General features: G+C 45.4%; 1 protein-coding gene across 5 annotated transcripts in view; it reads right to left on the reverse strand.

The window, feature by feature from the left end:
- HHAT (hedgehog acyltransferase) overlaps nucleotides 1-19,743 on the reverse strand; it is a 317,033-nt gene that overhangs the window by 119,447 nt on the left and 177,843 nt on the right. For all 5 annotated transcript variants that reach the window (XM_055319514.1, XM_055319515.1, XM_055319513.1 and 2 more), the window contains one exon: nucleotides 18,640-18,675. In XM_055319514.1, coding sequence (XP_055175489.1) covers nucleotides 18,640-18,675 — 36 coding nt within the window. The remainder of the gene's footprint in view (nucleotides 1-18,639; nucleotides 18,676-19,743) is intronic.

Raw genomic sequence — 19,743 nt, forward strand, 5'->3', positions numbered from 1 at the left:
ATCATCAACTACAAGACTATTTTTTTTTTAATCTATTAGGTCTCTTCTACATCCTTGAAAACAGGGCCTATTTTTCCCACCTAAGAAATCCGCAAAAAAGATCACCCCATTTTTAGATCCCCCGCCCCTACAGAATTACAGCACAGCGGGTTAGAGCAACATGCCTGTAACCAGCCATACACTACTTTACAAGGAACTCAGTTCTCCCACATAGATCGTCTAACCTATTCCTCAGAAAGCCCTGTGATTTAGGCACTGTCTTCCTTCGGCAGATGGGGAGATGGAGACTGACATAGGGACAGTTATGTGGCCAGGCAGCAGGGGTGCTGGCATCTGAGGCCAGGTCCTCTAGCCCAGAGCTCTATGCACAGAAGCAGCCCTCCCAAGGGCTAGGATTCCCGGTCTCCCTTGGTTTTGCCCCCAGAGAGGCCACTGTACCCCTCCCTGGCACACCAATGCAAATAGGCAATCTTACAAAAAGCAGGCAACTAGTTAGGAAGATTAGTTAAGAAAATATGGATGCAAAGCCAAACCTCTACCAAAGGGTGACATCCAACAGTACATTCTACTCTCAGTATATCATGGAAAGCAAAGAGGGATTTACTCAATCTAGAGTCCTTGTCAATGGCCAGATAGGCGGCACAATTCTGCGCACAGGCTGGCCCTGATGTGATCGGTAGATCTGAATCCTATACATCTGAGCTTTCTCTAGGAATTCTCTTATTGCTTATGTGCACAGGAAGTAGGAGGTTTATGAGGTGGAGGACTGCTTTATAAGAAGAGCATGCAAGTAGGAGACAACAAGACCTTATTTAAAAATGCATGTATCTCTACTCTGTGTAGTGTGAATAGCCATTACTCGGTGTCCTCAGGCAACAAAGTTAAATATGACAGAGGTGCACAAATCCACCAGGGCACCGGTGCGGTGACACAGTATGATGTCTGAAAAGAAAAACCACTGGGCTCTACATGAGCCATCAGAGAGGCAGGAAGGAGTCGACGCCAGGCTGGGCCCACAGGTGTCTGCTCAGCAGGACCAGGAAGACCAGCTAGGAGAGCAGTCAGCAAATCACGGCATATTTAGCTTAGTGCTGGGGCAGCCAGCAGGTGTGAGAGGACGTCCCCCACTTTGTACCACAGCCCAACACTCCCAGTTCTCCCACCAGCTCTATGGGGTTGACAAGCAGCAATGGTTTTCCCATCCCCGTCTCCCACAGTGATGTGAGGAACCGGTGAGCATTCTTCACTGTAACACCACACCAACCAGCCAGGGGCCAACACAGACTCATTTATGCTAGGCCCATTTGCAGCTCTTAGAGTCAGGGCTGATTTCTCAGAAGTTTAACAAATTTTAATGACACTAAATTACCAGGCTCTTACTACTCATTAGAGAAAGTAAAGGTTATCAAATCAGAGAAAATCTCTAAACTTCATTTTATCCAAGTAGCTTCATTGGCAGGATGACACAATCCCTCTAACGAGCCCCAGATGACAGCAGCGATGGTATAGCTGGATTCCGTTGCTCCCAAAAACACACCTATGGGTACACTTGAAACACATGATCGGTGGGCCGCTGCTCACCTGCCTGCCCAGCAAGATGCATCAGCAACAGGACTGTGAGGCTCTTAGCAGGTGGAAGCTTTAGGTTGGCTATCAATCTCAGATCTCAGAGGTAACTGAAAACGTGTTTAAACAGTGCAAACACTATTTCCAGACATAAACCAAAGAGCTACCTCCAGTGAGACAGCTATTTCATCCACACTGGATTCGCCCGGGTTGGCTATTGCCACAGATGCTGTCTTCTGAAGCAAACAGCAGAGCTGCCCACCAGACACAGCCAAGTTCCTCTGTGCCATTTACCTCCATCTCATCTGACTATCTCCCCTAGTCATGTTCAAGTTCAGGTGCCCGGGAACACTGGTCGGGCCAACCAGGGAGAATCAGGGGGGGAGGGGGGTTACACCATTCAAGATGTTTACCTTAAACAAAATGCTATCCTAGATGTCATGGGATTTTCAAACTCAAAGTTAAAAGAGAAGTGTCCAAGGCGCTCATAAATTGAGTGAGGGAGAAAGATACATCCAACTATATTTAAAAAAAAAAGGATGAAAGATAAATAGTCCACATTAGGCTCACCAAATACAGTACAATCCCAGTTCCATTATTCAATTATAAATATTATCTTTGGGACTGTGTCTCACTCTCCAGACTCTCTGGTATGATCCTTCCTTCCTTCCATATTCCACAATTACAGAATGCTTGAACTCTTGGCATTTCTGACTGGCTTGATCTTATATGTATCATATACGCCCTAAGTGTTTGCTTTCCCTTTCCAGCTAGACCATGAAAAATTAAACAGCTGCTTACGCTTATGTTCCCTCACTGGCTTTAATATATCCTGTGCATAGTAGGCACTCTGTGCATGGTGCTGAGTGAAACAGAAAATCTAATATTTAAAACTTGGATATGGGGCCCCAGGAAGACCAGGATTCATGGATTGTTCAGCTATTTACAGGAACCCATCCACTTTCATCAAGTCATAGAATTCCACCATTAAATAGGATCAGCATTAGAAGAGACCTTTTATATCATAAGGTGCTTTACAGATAAGTAACTAATGCCCAGAAACCTCTAGTGACTTTCTCAAGGCCCTGATATAAGTGAAAAGGCCAGGACTAGAATCATGGCTATCTGAAGAACCAGATGAGAGTAAAGATGTCACAGAACCTAGAGACAAAGTAAGGAACCATCCTTCAATAGAGCAGAAGGAGACAATATAGATTGCATCTCATCCCAGCTAAATAATTTGCTGATGTAATCAGATGCACATCCTCAGCTAAATGCTTTCAAGTTCATGATTTTGCTTAAAAGTGATTAAAAGGTTCAAAAATAATTATCCATTTCCATTTACAAAATGGATTTCACTGCAATTGACTCAGTGTATTAATAAACACAAATGTCACTCTATGAAAAACATATTGTCTGCAAATAACCTTTCAATTAGAAGCAGACGCTGTGGGCTTTCAGATTCTAAAGTGTTTTTATTTTAAATGGCCTGGTCACAACTGAAACCAGGCGGGCAGCAAGCTGTCCTTCCTTTCTCCTCAGGATCTGTTTCCAAGGTCTGACCTTTCATGTTACTCCAAAGCACCCGGGATTCACAGGCTGCCAGTCCAGAATGTGCTTTTGAATCTGTCCTCTCAATAAAGATCATCCCGCCTCTGCCACAAAGCAGTTTCCACACTGAAAAGGGTGTTGGTTGCAGTCCATGTGGGCATTTCTCACCAGATTAAAATTCAGGGTTTTTTTTTTGTTGTTTTGTTTTGTTTTTCTCTAATTTTTTAATTTAAATTCAATTTGCCAACATATAATTCGACAAATACGGACTGAGCACCTGTTAGACCCCATGAGAGGTTCTACTTCTGAGTTAGTTGTCTCTCCTTGTCCTTGAGCAGATGGCATTACAGACAAATGGATGAGAAGTCAACAACAAAAGTCCTCCCTTGGGGAGCTATGTATTTTACATGCATTATACATGTCATTATTTTTTTTAATTTTTAAAATTTTTTTAATTAAATAAATTTTAAGAAAGGATCATTATTATCTCCACTTTACAAATGACAAAACCAAGGCTCAGACCTAGTATGAAATAGAGTAGGAATTCAGACCCAGTGGTCTAGTCCACAGCTTGTGCTTCTAACTGCTAGGCTAGTCCACCTCTCTGTAGTCTCCTGTGATAACAGTCTACTCTTCTACGGGCGCTCCTCCTCTGAATCAGTGCTGGGGGATCATTTTCCCACAGTCCTTCTACCTACAGGCCAAGGGTCCTGCACCTTTTCAAGTTTACAGAACACTTTAAATACAGTCTGGTCTATAATAACACACACTTCTTTATATATCATGGTTCACATGGAATTGGTAAATAGGAGAACAATGTCCACATAAAACAGAAATTATATCAGTTTATATGTATTTTTTTTCATAGCCCCCAAGTAAAAGCATCCAAACACAAAGGTCACTAACAGAGCTAACTACTACTGTAACAGATTCCCACTCATCCTGCCCCTTTCTCCCACTGGCCCACCAGTTGAGCCACATGCTCTTGGAAGCACAGAGGACACTTCCCTAAGATCCTGTGGGAAAGACGACCACAAAACAAGGACTCAGAGCCACCTGTCTCAGTCATGGCTCAAGTTGTATACTGCCTGCCAAGCACAACCCCCCACCCGCGCCCACCTCCCTCTGCCCTTGCCTCCAGCACTCAGCAGCCTGGGCCCCTCCTACCATAAAGGTAGAATCTTCATTAGATACTTAACAGAATATTTATTTCCTAGGAATTCCAGGTGACTTCCCAGCTGTGCTGCGATTCTCATTAGGATTGCTATTGTTTTCCTTAGTGCCCTGGACAGCGTTACATAGGTTTCGAGTAATCTACCCAACTCTATTTTTCCATAAAGCCTGTTGTTTTTGTGTGTGCAATTTTATATAACCTGAGGTTTTTCAAGTTTTTTGGCCTCACATTTTAGCAGAAACATCTGAATTGATGGCACAACCCAAAAAAAATGAACTTTATCCAGTGACCTTGAGATTCCCGGGGTCCCTTCTCAGCGCTGAGTTGCTGCGAGAACAGAGCTACTCACTGCCCTGACCACACTCATCTGCATCGTGTGACAGTTTTTTTTTAGTTGCAATCAACAGAATCCACTCTAGCTAATTTACACAGAAGAGACATTTCTTTTATATATATATATATATATATTTCTATAATATAAAATATATAATATAATATATATTATATAATTATAATATAATATAAAATATTTCTTTTATATATATAAATATATATATAAACTTATTTTTTATTGGTGTTCAATTTGCCAACATATAGAATAACACCCAGTGCTCAACCCATCAAATGCCCCCCTCAGTGTCCGTCACCCAGTCACCCCACCCCCCGCCCACCTCTCCTTCCACCACCCCTAGTTTGTTTAGAAGAGGCATTTCTTAAAGAACATTAGATCACAGGATATCTGGGTGGGCCAGTGAATCAGGCCAGACTAGGAGATGATTAGTCCACCAGACTTCTCTGGAGATGCCACTGCCAGCAGGGCTGTGGCCACCAGACTTCTCTGGAGATGCCACTGCCAGCAGGGCTGCGGCCGGCACTGCAGATGCCGGGAACCCTGGTCTAGGCTTCATCTAGAAGCCGCACATCTCTCTACCACCCCTGGCCAGAAACACTTCTGTGGGATCCCTCATGTTCTGTCTTGTGAATTAAAGTTACCTCTTAGATGCACCTAAAAGGCAGGGCCTGGGATACATTCTGACCCTAGATGGAAGGGAGATCCAGAAAGTAACTTTTTGACTTGTACTCTGAGGAAACAGATACTTAGGAAGCAAATCTTACACAACTCTTAGCACACACCAACCACCTGGTACTAGGCTGGTGCCCAAGTAAGCTCCTGCCCCATAGCAGGTTGACCCCATTCCTCACAGCTTGCTTTAGTGTTTTGTTTGATCCACACCAGCTTCACGGTGTGTTTCCTCACCACAACAGAACTTGGGCTTAAACATTGACTAATATTTGAAACCAATACCAAGGTTCCAAGGCTGTACTTCTTCATAAGTAATGTCTGAAGTATAACATCCACAAGCGCACTGGGATTTTGACAATTCTTCAAAGCAAATGATGGAGAAATAAATCACTACACTGACTCACGGCATCATACATATTCTCCAGTACATCAGTAGCTCCTTATTCCTACAGAGCTCAGGGTATACCCGGCTCCCCGCTCACTGAGTATAGCGTCATCGTTTTTTTTCCATTTGGGTAAAAGTTTCTGGATGCAAATAAATCTGCTCTAATTAATAAAAAAAATGCACATCATTGCAAAGGTTGGTATTATTAACTGGTGATAATATTCCTCACAACAGATCCTTCCACTCTAGTAAATTAATAGGCTATACTACACATTTTCTATTGAAAGTTTCTTCCCTTCAGTATGTCGACTCCATCGTCCAAGTGAGGACTTGGAACGTGCCAGGATACACACGCATATGTCGGTTCTAACGACAGCTACTTTCCCAGCCAACTGCTCAGTCACACATTCCCAGGTTACTGCTTAGAATCTAGGCCTGGAAGGCCTTGCATGGCCTGGCCCAGGACAACTTCCCAGTCTCACTCTGTGCTCCAACTACAAGGACTTTGTTTCTGTTCTTTCTCCTGGAAAACACTCTGCCTCTCCACCTGAGGGCTTTGTGTATGCTCTTCCTTCTACCTTCAATCCAAGCATTGCTGGGGGAACCTTCCCCATGGCTGGCTCCTGCCACACCCCTGAATTGGGTGCCTTATGACACACACTTGTAGGACCATGTGTTTCTCTTTTCGGCACTACTGGCTACTCTACTTTTCTAGACATGCATATGGTATCTGACAAACTCTCCTCTGCTCCTAAACCGTAAGTTCCATTGGAGTAGGAATTATGTCCCTTCTGCTAACTACTGGGTTCCAAGCACTGAGTAGGGGACAGTAGATACTAAGACTGTTTGAGAAATAAGTTAATGGACCCACACATTTAGAGTGATTGATCTCACCCATTTGGTGTTTACTTATTTACTTGGTTTAACTCAGATTTTGAAGTACTTGTCTTCCTAAGGCAGCATTGCACAGAAGGGAAACTGAGGCAGTAATATTAAATAACTGGCTGATAAAGCCACATAACTAGTAAGGGCCAGAGATGATTTGGGTTTGGGCTACAGCCATTTCCAACCTATGGGCACACCGTCTATTCCCAGGTGCTCAAAGGAAAAATGCCGAAGAAACCAAGCCCATGGTTCTGGTCCTCAGGGGTGGGAGGCATGATGATAATGATGATGGTAGCTAATAATTATCAAGTGTTCAGTCTGTGCTGAGCATTATTTTAAGCACTTGATGTATATTATTCCATTTAAACCCATGAAGTAGGTATTACTACTACTACTACCCATTTATAGATGAGAAAAGTCAAGCACAGAGCTGCTGGGTTGGTCATAGAGTCAAAGTGATGCAACCAGCTCTCAAACCCAGGCTGCCTAAGCCTGAGCCCCAAGCCACTGACTGTGGTGGACAAGACTGCGAGTGCTGGGGGGTCGGGGGCATCTAGCTCTTTCAGGGGAGTCAGCAGCGCTTTGCAAAAGAGGTATCCTCTGAACCCAGGTGCTAAGAGGGCCTATGCAAGAAGAGGGAGCCAACATGCAGAAAAAGAAGAGAATGAAAGAGTGAATTGTGTTCAGGAGAACACAGAAGGAAGTTGAAGGAGCCTGCTCATGGCGCTGTTAGGTCTAGAAAAGCCCTGAACAGACGACTGAGGGAGGAGAGGGCTAATTAAAACCGCCTTATGTTTCTAAGCTATTTTGATTCAATACCCTTGGGGGTGGGCTGAGACGATAGACTGGAAGGAGGAAGAAAATAAAAGAAAATAAGGGTGAGGTTCATAATAGAAGATAAGTGAAAGATGAGGGGGGAGCCTCAGTTGTGGGGTACAGAGTAGGAATGAGGGAAACAAGACGTGCAGTTAATATTTATAGGAGGAACTAATGGAATTTAGGAGCCAAAATGGATGTGGGGTCTGAGGAAGAAGGACATTTCCAAAAATAACCCCAAAGCTTCAACCCTGGTTGGTGTGGGTAGAGCAGCACTCTCTAAGATGGAGTGGGGCAGGGGCAGGGGCAGGGAGAAGAGTAGGGTTGGGTCACGGGGAAGGATAGATAAATAAGGAGTCCCACTTGAGGCAAGCTGAATGCTAATAAGGTGGATATTAATCATTCAAGTAGGCAGGCAGAAATACAATGGAACACCCAGTGTTTCTACAAAGGAAGTAGACAAATGGCATTTTCATCTAGACCAGTGTTAGCCACTAGAATGTTCTGTGAAGATGGAAATGTTCTATCTCTGCTCTGCACTACCCAATATGGTAGCCAGTAGCTACATGTGGCTAGAGAGCCCTTAAAATGTGGTTCATGCAACTAAGGGACTGAGCTTGTAATTCTGTTGACTTTTAATCGATTTATATTTTATTTACAATAAATAATGTGGCCAGTAGCTACTAGAGTGGGCAGTGCAGATATGGACAACAGAAGTGGCCCCCCAATGTTGAACACACCAAAGCTGCTTATCAAAGACTGTTGAGATAGGAAGGGACGTTGGAGTTCATCGCGTATAATTCTCTCATTTCACAAATAAGGACACTGAGGTCCAAATAGGAGAAGACACTTGCATGAAGCTAATGCAGCAAGACAGCACTAAGGTGGATGACAGCCGTGGTCCTCTACACCCGATCCAGTGTCCTGGCCGCTTCACACACTGCTTCTGTCCTGATGCAAAGACAGCTGCAGTGGTAACCCTGGTGTGCGGAACTAAGGCGGCCTGTGGACAAAGCCCTCCCCCTGCCGCTCTACACATCCCAAACACCATTGGATAAGTAACTCTACCGGGTGTTTTAGCTGCAAATAACAGAACTCACTCTAATTTGTTTTACTATGAAAGGGATTTATTAGAGAAGGATCGGCAGTTTGCACAATCTCTGAAGGGGGGCCTCAAGGCCAGCCTCGGAGGTGATGCAGTCAGGAACTGCTGACAAATCTCACTACCCCCGCTGCCATGGGGATCCTACTGTGCCCACCACTAGACTCCTAGACTAGGGGGAGCGGCTCCCAATCACCAGGGCTGGGGCAGGGGCCCCAAGCCTGGACCTCTGCCTCTCAGAGCTGGATGTCACTGCTGCCAGGCTCACAAGAATGCGTTCCAGGTCCTACCTGCACACACCTCTTCTCATCAGAATCTAAATAAAGGGGAAGGGGAATCTGAATCTGGAATCTAAAGCCGGTTTCTGGCTTCCCCCTAGTGTGGAAGGAATTAGAGAAATCCCAGGAATTAGAGAAAGAATTCAAAAAAAGGCACTGCCACCATCATTACTTAACAAATGTCCTGTCAAGTAAAAAACCCATCTGCACTAGTTTTAGACCATGGATCTTACAGCCTGTCTTGCTCAGTAGCATCCCTGACTCAGAGCTTTTTACACTTACCATAATGTCTCTACGCTGCAAATCTTCTCAATTAGTTCACCAGTGGCTCTTTTTAATTTTTTTAAAAGAGGCATTTATTTGCTGGAACATCTGTATTGATAGAAGCTATGTATGGTAGGAAGTGAATTATGCATTTCAACTCTCAGAGCATGAAGGATTTCTTTTACTTGTTTTTTTTTTTAATCTGGGTTTTCTAATTCGCAAACTTAATATAGCACAGCCATGAAAACGAGTAATTCTAAAAAGCTTTTTCTTCAAAAGTGGTAGCAGGACAGAAGCAAGAGTAGATCTGAGAAATATTCTAAGAACTGAAAAATCACCGTCATGTGGACACCACCGTTGAGGTCATTCCAAACCCAAAATTCTACCAAGGAGAGAAAGTGACTATAAAGTGCTCCGAGTGTTTCAGTCTGGAGAATAAATAAGAAAAACTCTCTTGGACGATGACCGTGTTGGGGGACACCGGGAAGGGGGGCTCAGTTTCTGACAACAAAGGAGAGAATACACCAACACATCCTGCAGGAGCTGTCGCGAGCAAAGCAGTCAGGGTTCCGCTGCGGGCAGCCCCAGAGCGGGAGCCAGCGCTGTGGGTGCGGGAGGCCTCCTGTCCTAAAGGCCCTAAGGGTGGCTCGTGGGCAAGGGGAGCAGCAGCAAACAGGGGCTCTGAGGGCGGAGACGAAGTACCAGGGAAGGTGCGAGAGGCCTGGCTTGTGGGGAGCTCCCAAGACCAGACGATGACTTGTCACCAGGAGAAGGCTGCAGACCCCCATCCTGAGGGCAGTTCCCAGTGCCAGACTCATGCTCTCCAGTGGCCCAGGCTTCTAGAGTGTTCCACCCAGGTTTTACATCCGCGTGCATAGCTGCACCTTTTACAATACAAGGAAACACAAACAGAGGGAGGCTAAAGGAGAGTTTAGGGTTATTGTTATTCAACAGAGCAGCTTTCACAGCAGCTGGGCGTCAGAGAATCCTCCCTGCAGAGCAAGGACGGGCCAGTCACCGGATCTCCAGCTTGTGGTGGCGCCACATGGTGATGGCTGAGGTTCAAAACTCTCAATTTCACTAGCTGCCCAGCTAAGCCTGTCACAGTGAGTTTTGAAAAATATAAGTCAAATCATGTTATTCCCCTCCTTCAAAACCTCCAGTGGCTCTGATGACATTTAAAAGGGAATCCAATCCTCCTGTCAGTGTGGCTGTGGCTTCTGCCTCCAGACCTCCTTGGACTCCACTGGCCCGCAGCCCCACGGGCTTCCTTCCCTTCTGGTCCTCACCGGATCCTCTCCACCGCAGGCCGTGGCGTGTGCCCTTCCCTCTGGCCAGAACAGCCGAGCCCAGACCCTGCTCCGGCTGCCTCCTAGTCCTCGCTCACATCTCCGCTCAGTGTCCCCAGCTGCCTCAAGGAGGCCCTTCCCACCCTACCTGTGCTGTCACAAGTGGCTCTCGGCCCTTGCCCTCCGTCACCTCATGGGAGTCCCCACACCCAATTACTTGTTTGCTTGTCTACCCCGTCTCCGTCCTGTGCAACGGAAGCCAAGTGAGGGCAGAGGGCAGGGCACTGCCTACCTTCTCTCACTCATTTTCTCCCAGCTTCTAGAAGAGTGCTTAGGTCACTTGCAGAAATGGGATTACATGAAAAGATAAGGAGATGGTTACTAGGTCCCACTACCTGTTTGAGAGTTACAATTCATTCATTCAGACATAAAAAAAAAAAAAAAAAAAACACCAGGAATGGTGCCAAGTCCTCAGGCAGCGCTCCTACCCTACACTCTCTGTCCTTAGGTCACTCACTGACTTCAGCCCTGTCGTGAAGGAAAGAAACTTTCTCAATCTGTTGCTTTATTTTTTTTTAATGGGAAAAGCATTACATTTTTAAAAACTGAGATATAATTGATAGATAACATACTAGAAACAAGACAACAGGCCCAAAATGGAGTTGCTAATGCTAAGACCCGCAATGAGACTTAACCAAACAGAGAGTTAATTGCAGTTTCCGCTCTTCCAGAAATGGAATCTCAAACCAGTCAGTCAGGAATCGCCTGATCAGCGCAAGTTAGGTAATGTGCCCCATAGACCACTGCCATCCCCTAAAGCAAAATAAGCAAAGTAATCCTGCAAAACCAACATTTTCTTTCTTTCTTTCTTTCTTTCTTTCTTTCTTTCTTTCTTTCTTTCTTTCTTTCTTTCTCTTTTATTTATTTATTTATTTATTTATTTATTTATTTATTTATTTATTTATTTATTTATGATTTATTTATTTTTGCCTAGTTTAACTTCCTTGTTCCCGCTCTCTCCTGCCTATGCAAGTCTCATTTTGTACAGCTCCTCAGGGCTCCTTTCTCTCTGGCTAGGTTGCATATTGTCCTGTTGGTTCCATTTTTGCTCAAATAAACTCTTCAAATTTCCATATGCCTCTGTATCCTTTTAACAAACGTTATATTAAATTTCAAGCATACAACATAAAAGGTCCGATACACATGTATGTTGCAAATAATCGCCATGGTAAATCTGGTTAACAATCATCACTTCATCTCATTACAAATTTCTGTGTGATGAGAACTTTTAAGATCTACTCTCTTAACTTTCAAATTTGCAATACAGTGTTATTGACCATAGTCACTGTGCTGTGCATACATCCCCAGGACTTATGGAGTTTGGGCCTCTCAGAGGGCCCTCTGTACATTAGACACTATGGGGTGTTGTGGGGAATACACGCATGAACTGGACCTGCCGTTGAAGAGGAAAATATGACATGCACAAAAAGAACTCTGTTTAAAGTTTTGGGTTTCAAACTTCCCTGAGCCTAAGGGTCACTGGAGGCATGCAGTAATGACACTGATTCCTGGTGCCCACCCATGTCAAAGGACCCTGCAGATTCCCGAGGTCCAGGAAGCTTGGAAAATCATTCTGTGGAGGGAGCAAGAGGAAGGCTGCCTGGAGGAGGCAGCATTGAGCTGGACTGGACAGGGCCAGAAGGTGGCTGTGGAGGAGGCGGGGACAACTCAGGCACGGAACACAGGAGCAAAGGAAAGGAGCCAGGAACCTCAGGGAGGGACAGGAGGCCGCATCTGTTCCCAGCTGGAGGTGGCACAAAGGGGAGTATGATGAGATGAGGCGGAAAGGCAGCCAGAGGACCAAATGTGGTAGGCCCAGAACACCAGGGTATGGTGTGGTTGGACAGAAGGGAACAGAAGCACAGGCTCGTCCTGGGTAGGGAGTGACAGCATCAGGTAAGCGGTCACTTTACAGATGAGGAAGGGAGGGCTTGGAAAGGGTTGCTGAGCTCTCTGGAGTCACACAGGGGAGAAGAGATGGGCCAGGACGCTGCTTCCAGAGGTGAGGTGGGGAGGAGAAGGGACAAATGGGCCCTCACTGGGTCCCCACTGTCTCCAGGCCCAGAGCCGAGCTACTCATACCACCACACCTCACTACAGCTCTAGGAGGTGAGAAGCCGGAGTACAGACCGAAGTGCAGGACCCTTCTCTAGACGCAGGGAGGAAAGGGTGATGTGAAAGATGTTAAGGAGACAGACTGACCAGGATTTGGAAACTGGGCACAGGAGCAATGATGGAAGTAAGGAAGCATCACAGGAGAGGGGACAGCCCCATGGAAGGGGGGGGGACAATTTTGTGGGATGGGGGACAGACAGCTCCATGGAAGGGAAGGGACAGCCCCATGGAAGCAGGATAGCTTCTCTTCAGCTCCCTGCCTGCATTTTCACCAACTACCTCTGTGGGGCCTGCTTTGGAATCTGGCTTTCTTCACTCACATGTTCTTCACTTTTTATTTAGAGCACTTTGTTACCAGAACACCAGCCGGCTCATTAGCCACCGGTTTTTCACATAACCACAACTGGAATGAAAGGAAGGTTTAAAAAGAATGCTGTGCCACTGCAGTGGCCTCAGAGAAGATGAGCTTGTAGCAGGCAGGGACAGAAAAGGCTTGGTGGCTCCCCCAAGGTGCCACATCTCCTCCCCTCCCCACCGAGTGCCACTCAGAGAAATCAGCAGGTCCTCATCAGGACTGCAAAGACACAGAGCTTAGGCCCACCTCTGGTGGGAGCAGCTTTTAATCAATGCATTTGCTTTTCATACCACTATTAAAAAGTATCTCCTTGGACAAACAAAAGTTGACTTCCGTGCTACATTTACAAAATTAAAAATCCTATGTTACAAATCAGGTAGTCTGCCTCTGAGTTATTGTGTGTGTGTGTGTGTGTGTGTATGTGTGCGTGTTTAGAAAGACACACATAATAGTTGTATCTTTCTTTTATATTTATCTATAAAAATATGTATATATATTGGGGGTTTATATACGTTTCATGCATGCACTACCAGACTGAATCGGATGCTAATCATCCTTCTATTACCATCTGGTTCTTACTCCCAGGACCAAATGCCCACACACACCCCTTAACCTCTCTGTTTCCAGAGCAGCTCAGAGCCTAAACAGGTACCAACTATCCTAAGGAGACACAGGAAAGAGGGGGGCCTCTCCCCAGCTCTCTTCCTTCTTCTGAAAAGGAGTCCTTTAGCCTAAATTAATCCTGCATTTGACTACTTGCCTTCTTCAAGATGCAAGGCAGTCTCTTTTGAACATTTCACACATCACAGAATCCAAGACATATTTCAAATGATGGTGAGCAGACTTCTTTATCAACACCATGAAGGCTACAATTAACTACAGCAAATGTGGTGGTAGACTTTGTGGTACTCAAAATAAAGGAGGTTAAAAACTACCCTGTGATTCATGGAGCTCCAAACACCGTTTTTTAGCCCAAACAACCCTTCCCTTCCGCTATGGGGCTAGTTTTATGAATGGGTCGGGTAAAGGGTGCCACCAAGGGAAAGCCAAAAGCAGCTTTGCTCATTTCTGAATTCCCTGGACCGTTATCTCACACGTTGCTGCTGTTTGCTGCCCTCTGGCAATTCGAAGATACTCCAGACCATGGTGGAACCTCGGGATCAACCTCTGGAACAAGATGCACTACAAGAAGTGAACAGTTTTCCCAGGCTACCTTCCTCTGGCCAGAACAAAATGCTTCAAGTGGGCATACGCTGTTTTATATAAACTTCAGCGTTTCTATGGGATTGCAGCTACACTACAGTGAACCACATTCTATAAGCAGAATCTGTTTACTTAGAGAAAGGAATTTCTCACGACCATGATCAACTCTGGAGATCTCAGATAGCTTTGGGGCCACGTCAGGGGCTCAGGGACGTTTTCTATTTGCCTGAGAAGTATCATTGGCAGGACCCCACCCTCTGCGGTTTCTGCTAGTCCTGACAGGACAGCAAGACGCTATCCTTAGGACAAAAGTAGTGGCTCTGATGCACTTACACCTGGTCTTTAGGACAAAAATGGAAAATAATGGTGAAGAAAACTGGTTTTGCTATTTAGAAAAAAAAATCCTTATTTGAAATGGATTAGGTAGCTAGGTAGAAAAAATCCAGAGAAGATGAAAATTGCTATTTTTCTGATTTTTAGATGTATAAGCATAAGGGTAACACAAAAATTGCTAAAGGAAAACAGACAAATTGAATCTTTCAGACAACAGAGAAGAGGGATGGCTCCAGGTTCTCTTTTTGAAGTCACAACGACATTCTGTGTCACTTAAAACGATTCCCCAACACGAGGAGCTCCGAGAGGGGCAGATGGGCAGGTACAAAGCCTCTACTGTGTACCCCATAGGAGGGCTGGGGCTGGCCACAACTCTGGGTAAAAATGAAAGATGCCTTGGTCAGCAAGGACCAAACCAAACATCACTAATCATTTTTACTTTCTTGCCAAAACTCAACTAAGCTAAAACTTAAACACACTACCCTCTTTTTACAAATGAAACAGCTGTTTTCTTCCATAATCTCTCTTCCCAGATTGGACGCTTGTCCCCTTTTTCTTTTGTAGGACCCCAAACCAAGAGTCTTCTTCTGAGGCTTTCCTTAAGTGAGCGTTTCCTCAAAGTCTTCCCTTTGATTTCGGGGAGATTTGGAAGGACTGAGGTCCCTGGATTTTCCCACAGTCATCATAAAACACCAATACCCAAGGTGCTCACATCTCATCAAACCAGACAGCCCCTTCCTGCCCCCACAGCTCAGAGAAACGCTCCAACAACGTAACAAGGAGGCATGCCCCTCCTCGCAGCTGCCCACGTGGGGAGTGCAGACAGGGCTCCCAGCTTCGCGGAAATTTATGCCATTCCAGAAAAATCGACGTTACTTCCATCAACATAAAAGATGCGGCTGATTAATTTCAGGCACGCTGCAGTTTCTCCTACACCGAACGCTAAATATTCAATACAGCCTGATGACCCAGAGCACATGTTAAGAGCTCGTTGGAGCCAATAAATGTAGTTAATTAAGAAAAAAATCGATGCCAATTTCTCCAAAGCCTCCTCTTTGACGAAGGGAATATATTTTCTTCTCTTGGCCAACACAGGGTGAGGAGGATGCACGCCGCTCTGCCTCACTCTTCCAGCCCTCTACGGTTCTCTGCAGTGACAGGAAAGGGCCACCTCTGCTTCCCTGCTCCCGGGGCAATCACATGCTGCTCCCAACTGAAACCACTTTCCCTAAGTCAAAAGGGCACTTGACACCTTTTGGTGGCTGAATACAAGAGTTCCTCCAATTAAAAAGGAAAAAAAAAAATCCCCACTCAAACCACCCTCTCCACCAGCTGCCTGGCCTGTCTTTGGTCCCCTTCACAGCTTACCTTCTCGAAGGAGGTGTAGCTGTCATGCCGTCATCCACCCCTCACGGGGTGCCTGACCCCCCTGCTTCAACCTGGTGTCAGGGTCACCGTGCAGGTGCAGCAGTTCTCACTAAGGTGCCCGGGGAACACAGTGCACAATCCCCATCGGGCTTCACTACCCACATTGGGGGCCAAAAGGACCCATTTTCTAAAGGCAGCTACAAATAAAGAGGTGATACCCCCTAAGGGATGGAGAACCAACTGCTCCCAGAAACTGCCTCCCCCACACATCGCCAGCCCCCCAACTGCCAAATTGGGAGGAGGGCAGAGGAAGGCACTCAGAGCCTTCCCGTTCTTGGCTAAGGGCAGAGTGTTGTCATGTATGGGGGCAGGGGTGGGGAGTACGAAGAGACCTTGTCACAGAGACTGGGGCACGCCTGCGTCAAGGGGAGCTGACCCTCATTCCCCAACCGGATACACAGCAAACACGCTGATTTGCTCTGTCCCTACCAGACCAAAGAAGGACAATTGCAGAGAGATGTCAGGGCAGAAGGAAGCCTTAACCCCCAGTTGTACTTGGTTCACAGAACACTGACTAAGTGACTAGTTAGAGCAGCTCACCAGTACCCACCCAAAAGGGCCTCCTGCCAGAACAAGGGCATTTCCTGCACCACTTACATTAAAGGCACTCAGCCACCCCCTTTCCTTCACCCCTACCCCACAAAGGAGATATGGCTGGAGTCCAGAAGACGGGGGGCTCCAACCACAAAGGGAGTAGGAGTCCCAGAGGCAGACCACCTCTACTCCCCACTTCAGGTCTCTCACACCACAATCCTGGCAAGTGATAAGCTCAGGGAAAGCTTTATTTTTTTAATTTATTTTTTAAAGATTTTATTTATTCATGAGACACACAGAGAGAAAGGCTGAGATATAGGCAGAGGGAGAAGCAGGCTCCTTGCAGGGAACCCAATGCAGACCTGGATCCCAGGACCCCAGGATCACGACCTGAGCCGAAGGCAGACGCACAGCCACTGAGCCACCAGGTGCCCCCTCACGGAAAGCTTTAAATCAAATGCCTGTTTTTCTCACAGTGGTATTCCCAGACATATCCAAGTAAGCAGCACATACAGGCTTCATAATTATTTGTTGAATAAGTGACCGAACAGCTTATTAATCCTTGCCCTCCTTGTCTTTTCAGCCTCATTTTGTTCATTCACTCCAACCACAAATGTTTGTTGAAGGTTGATTCCATACAATTTAATCACCGTAAGGTGATTAAGACGTGTTCCCTGCCCTCAAGAAAGTTGCTAGAAAAAATAAATACAGACTTGGATCTGCCACAAGTAATTGTGTGAACAGTGGCATGGAAGGAGTACAACGTACCAGAGACATTAACTCAAAAATCCAAACCACTCGCTGAGCTATAAGCCACCCAGTTTTCTCTCATCAGTTTACAAAGGAATCCTCATGTCTGCCTCTTTGGTGAACGCTGGTCTTTTATCCGTCCTGCTAAAATGCATTTACCCTCAATGTGTCAAGGGCAGCGGTTAACACACTACCATTTATGTGTGATATCCTGGAGAAAGCCAGGAAAATCCATATTCCTTGGGTCTAGGGTAAGCCAAAAAGATTTCAGGGCAGAGCCTTGGATGAGGCCCTGGAGAAATGATAAGGTATGCATGGCCTTTCCTGGAGCACCACTGTATGTGATGCAGCTCAGAAGAATTGTGGGTTTGGGATAAAGGTGATGCCAGTGATGTACATTTCCCTTCACACAGCATCTTACCCACAGAAAGATGGCCATGCATTGTATAGAGCTGAACCACAAGACCAGAAATCACACGTGCTTTCCAGTGGTTGTTGTTTTTTTAAAGATTTTATTCATTTATTCATGAGAGACAGAGAGAGAGAGAGAGAGAGAGAGAGAGAGAGAGAGAGGCAGAGAGAAGCAGGCTCCCTGAAGGCAACTTGATGTGGGTGGGACTTGATCCTGGGACTCCAGGATCACACTCTGGGCGGAAGGCAGATGCTCAACCACCGAGCCACCCAGACATCCCTACAGGTTGTTTATTAGCAGAGTCTTAGAATTAGCATTTCAAGTTTCATATTTGCAGAAAGCAAATCACTCTATTTAACTTCTAGCTTCCTTGTAATCACTAACTTACATTCAGCAACTGTTATTGCTTCTCACATATATTTTTGACAAAGGTTTTTTTAAGGACCAGTTTTCACTGTTATTAGAATAGTACAGGCTCAATAAGAAAAAAAATCCAAAAAATACAGCAAAGTTGATAGCAGAAAAAATATCATGCAAGTTTTTACCAACCCTGTTAATATTCTGTTATATTTTTATTTAACCTCTGTTTGATTTAATAGATGTTTGGAATTAATATGCCCCATAAGCCAACTCTGGTAAAATCACCAATAAACTAGGATATAAACTGCCATCTGTAATCTCTTCCAATTATGAACAAGGTTGGAGCTGTATGACTATAAAACAACCAGTAGATTCAACTTTAAAAGCTGAAATTCAATGAAGGGAAAATTGGTTAAGTGGGTTGTTTAATGTACGGATATAAGCTGACACTCTTCACTTTTCTATTTGTCTTTCCAGTAGCCCAGCACTTGGAGTAAGTTTGTCCAAGCTTTTGAGAAACTACCATTTCAGATATAAACGCCTTTAAACAGAAATTCCCCTGATTGTTTAAAAAGGATCATTTCACGTGCAATTCTTGAAGGCCCAAAAAATCATAGTGTTAGCAGTGGGTTTTTGATAGGTAAGTATACAACTGCCATTATTTATCAAGATATCTAAAAAGGAATTTAGTTTCATCCCAGTCTTCCATAACAGACATATTCTTCAATAATATAGAATAAAAATTATGGGCTTACCTGATTAAGAAATCATGCAGTCCAACATCAAAATACCTGTTCAAAGAAGACAGACAAGTATGTCAGTAAAAGAAATGTACAGCAGTGGTGGACTTGACCAAATATATGTAATTTACACTCAGAGCCTGGTGAATAAATCAATCACTTTATAAGAACAGTTCTCAAGGTATGACCCCTGGAGCAGCCACAGCAGCATTACCTGGGGACTTGCCAGAAATGCAAATTCTCAGGCCCTACCTCAGACATACTAAGTCAGAAATTCTGAAGGCCCAGCCATTAGATCTGACAAGTCCTCCAGGCGATTCTGATGCAGAACCACTGCTCTATGACAGCAAAAGTGTCTCAGCAAGTCTATGCGCTCTCTCTAGGAAGAAAAAGGGGGAAAAAAGCCATAAGCGTAGATTTCACCATTTTGCCAACAGGTGAGTCCTGTCTCAGATGTTCGCTTGCTCAAAAATAAATGTTTTACAAGTACAAAACCATGCTGGCCAAAGGTAAAAACAGAAGTGGGAAAGGGTCAGCACTGTCCTTCCATGTTCCTCCCAGCCGTGGTCCCTGGAACTTTATACCAGAGAGCAACCTTGTCCATGGCTGGGTCTGCCTTGGAAGGGAAGGCAGGAAAGTAGCTCCATGCACATGCTGCTGAGCCTGCCATTGTGCTTGGGCCTCACACTGGGCATCCAGTAAGTCGTAGGCAGTCGTGGATCCTTTCAGAGACATCTTCCCCCTGACACCACCAAACTGGATTAATCCATATGAATGGCACAGGGCCTTGGTTTCTCTAATTAGCACATTTGTTCCCCCTAAACCTCTGACCCACTTAGCCAGTGTCCTTTTCTCACCTTTGGGTCTGTGAGTAAAAAGACTGGGTGGCTGGAACCATGATGCTGTCAACCATGCATGGCCACATCTCCTAGATGGTGGTCATTGTGTCCTGCCCAATAGACTGGCCTCCCAGGTTAGCCATCTGCCTGAATAAAGCCTGAGTTCATTCTGTCCCTACAAACAATGAGCAACAGACACATAAATTCGCCTAGAGCAAGGTCCAACCGCTGAGGCTCTGACTGTCCCTAGCTCCCAGCTCCATCCCTGGAACATCCCAGC

This window comes from Nyctereutes procyonoides, unplaced genomic scaffold, assembly GCF_905146905.1.
Source record: "Nyctereutes procyonoides isolate TBG_1078 unplaced genomic scaffold, NYPRO_anot_genome, whole genome shotgun sequence".
In the NCBI taxonomy this organism is placed as follows: Eukaryota; Metazoa; Chordata; class Mammalia; order Carnivora; family Canidae; genus Nyctereutes; species Nyctereutes procyonoides.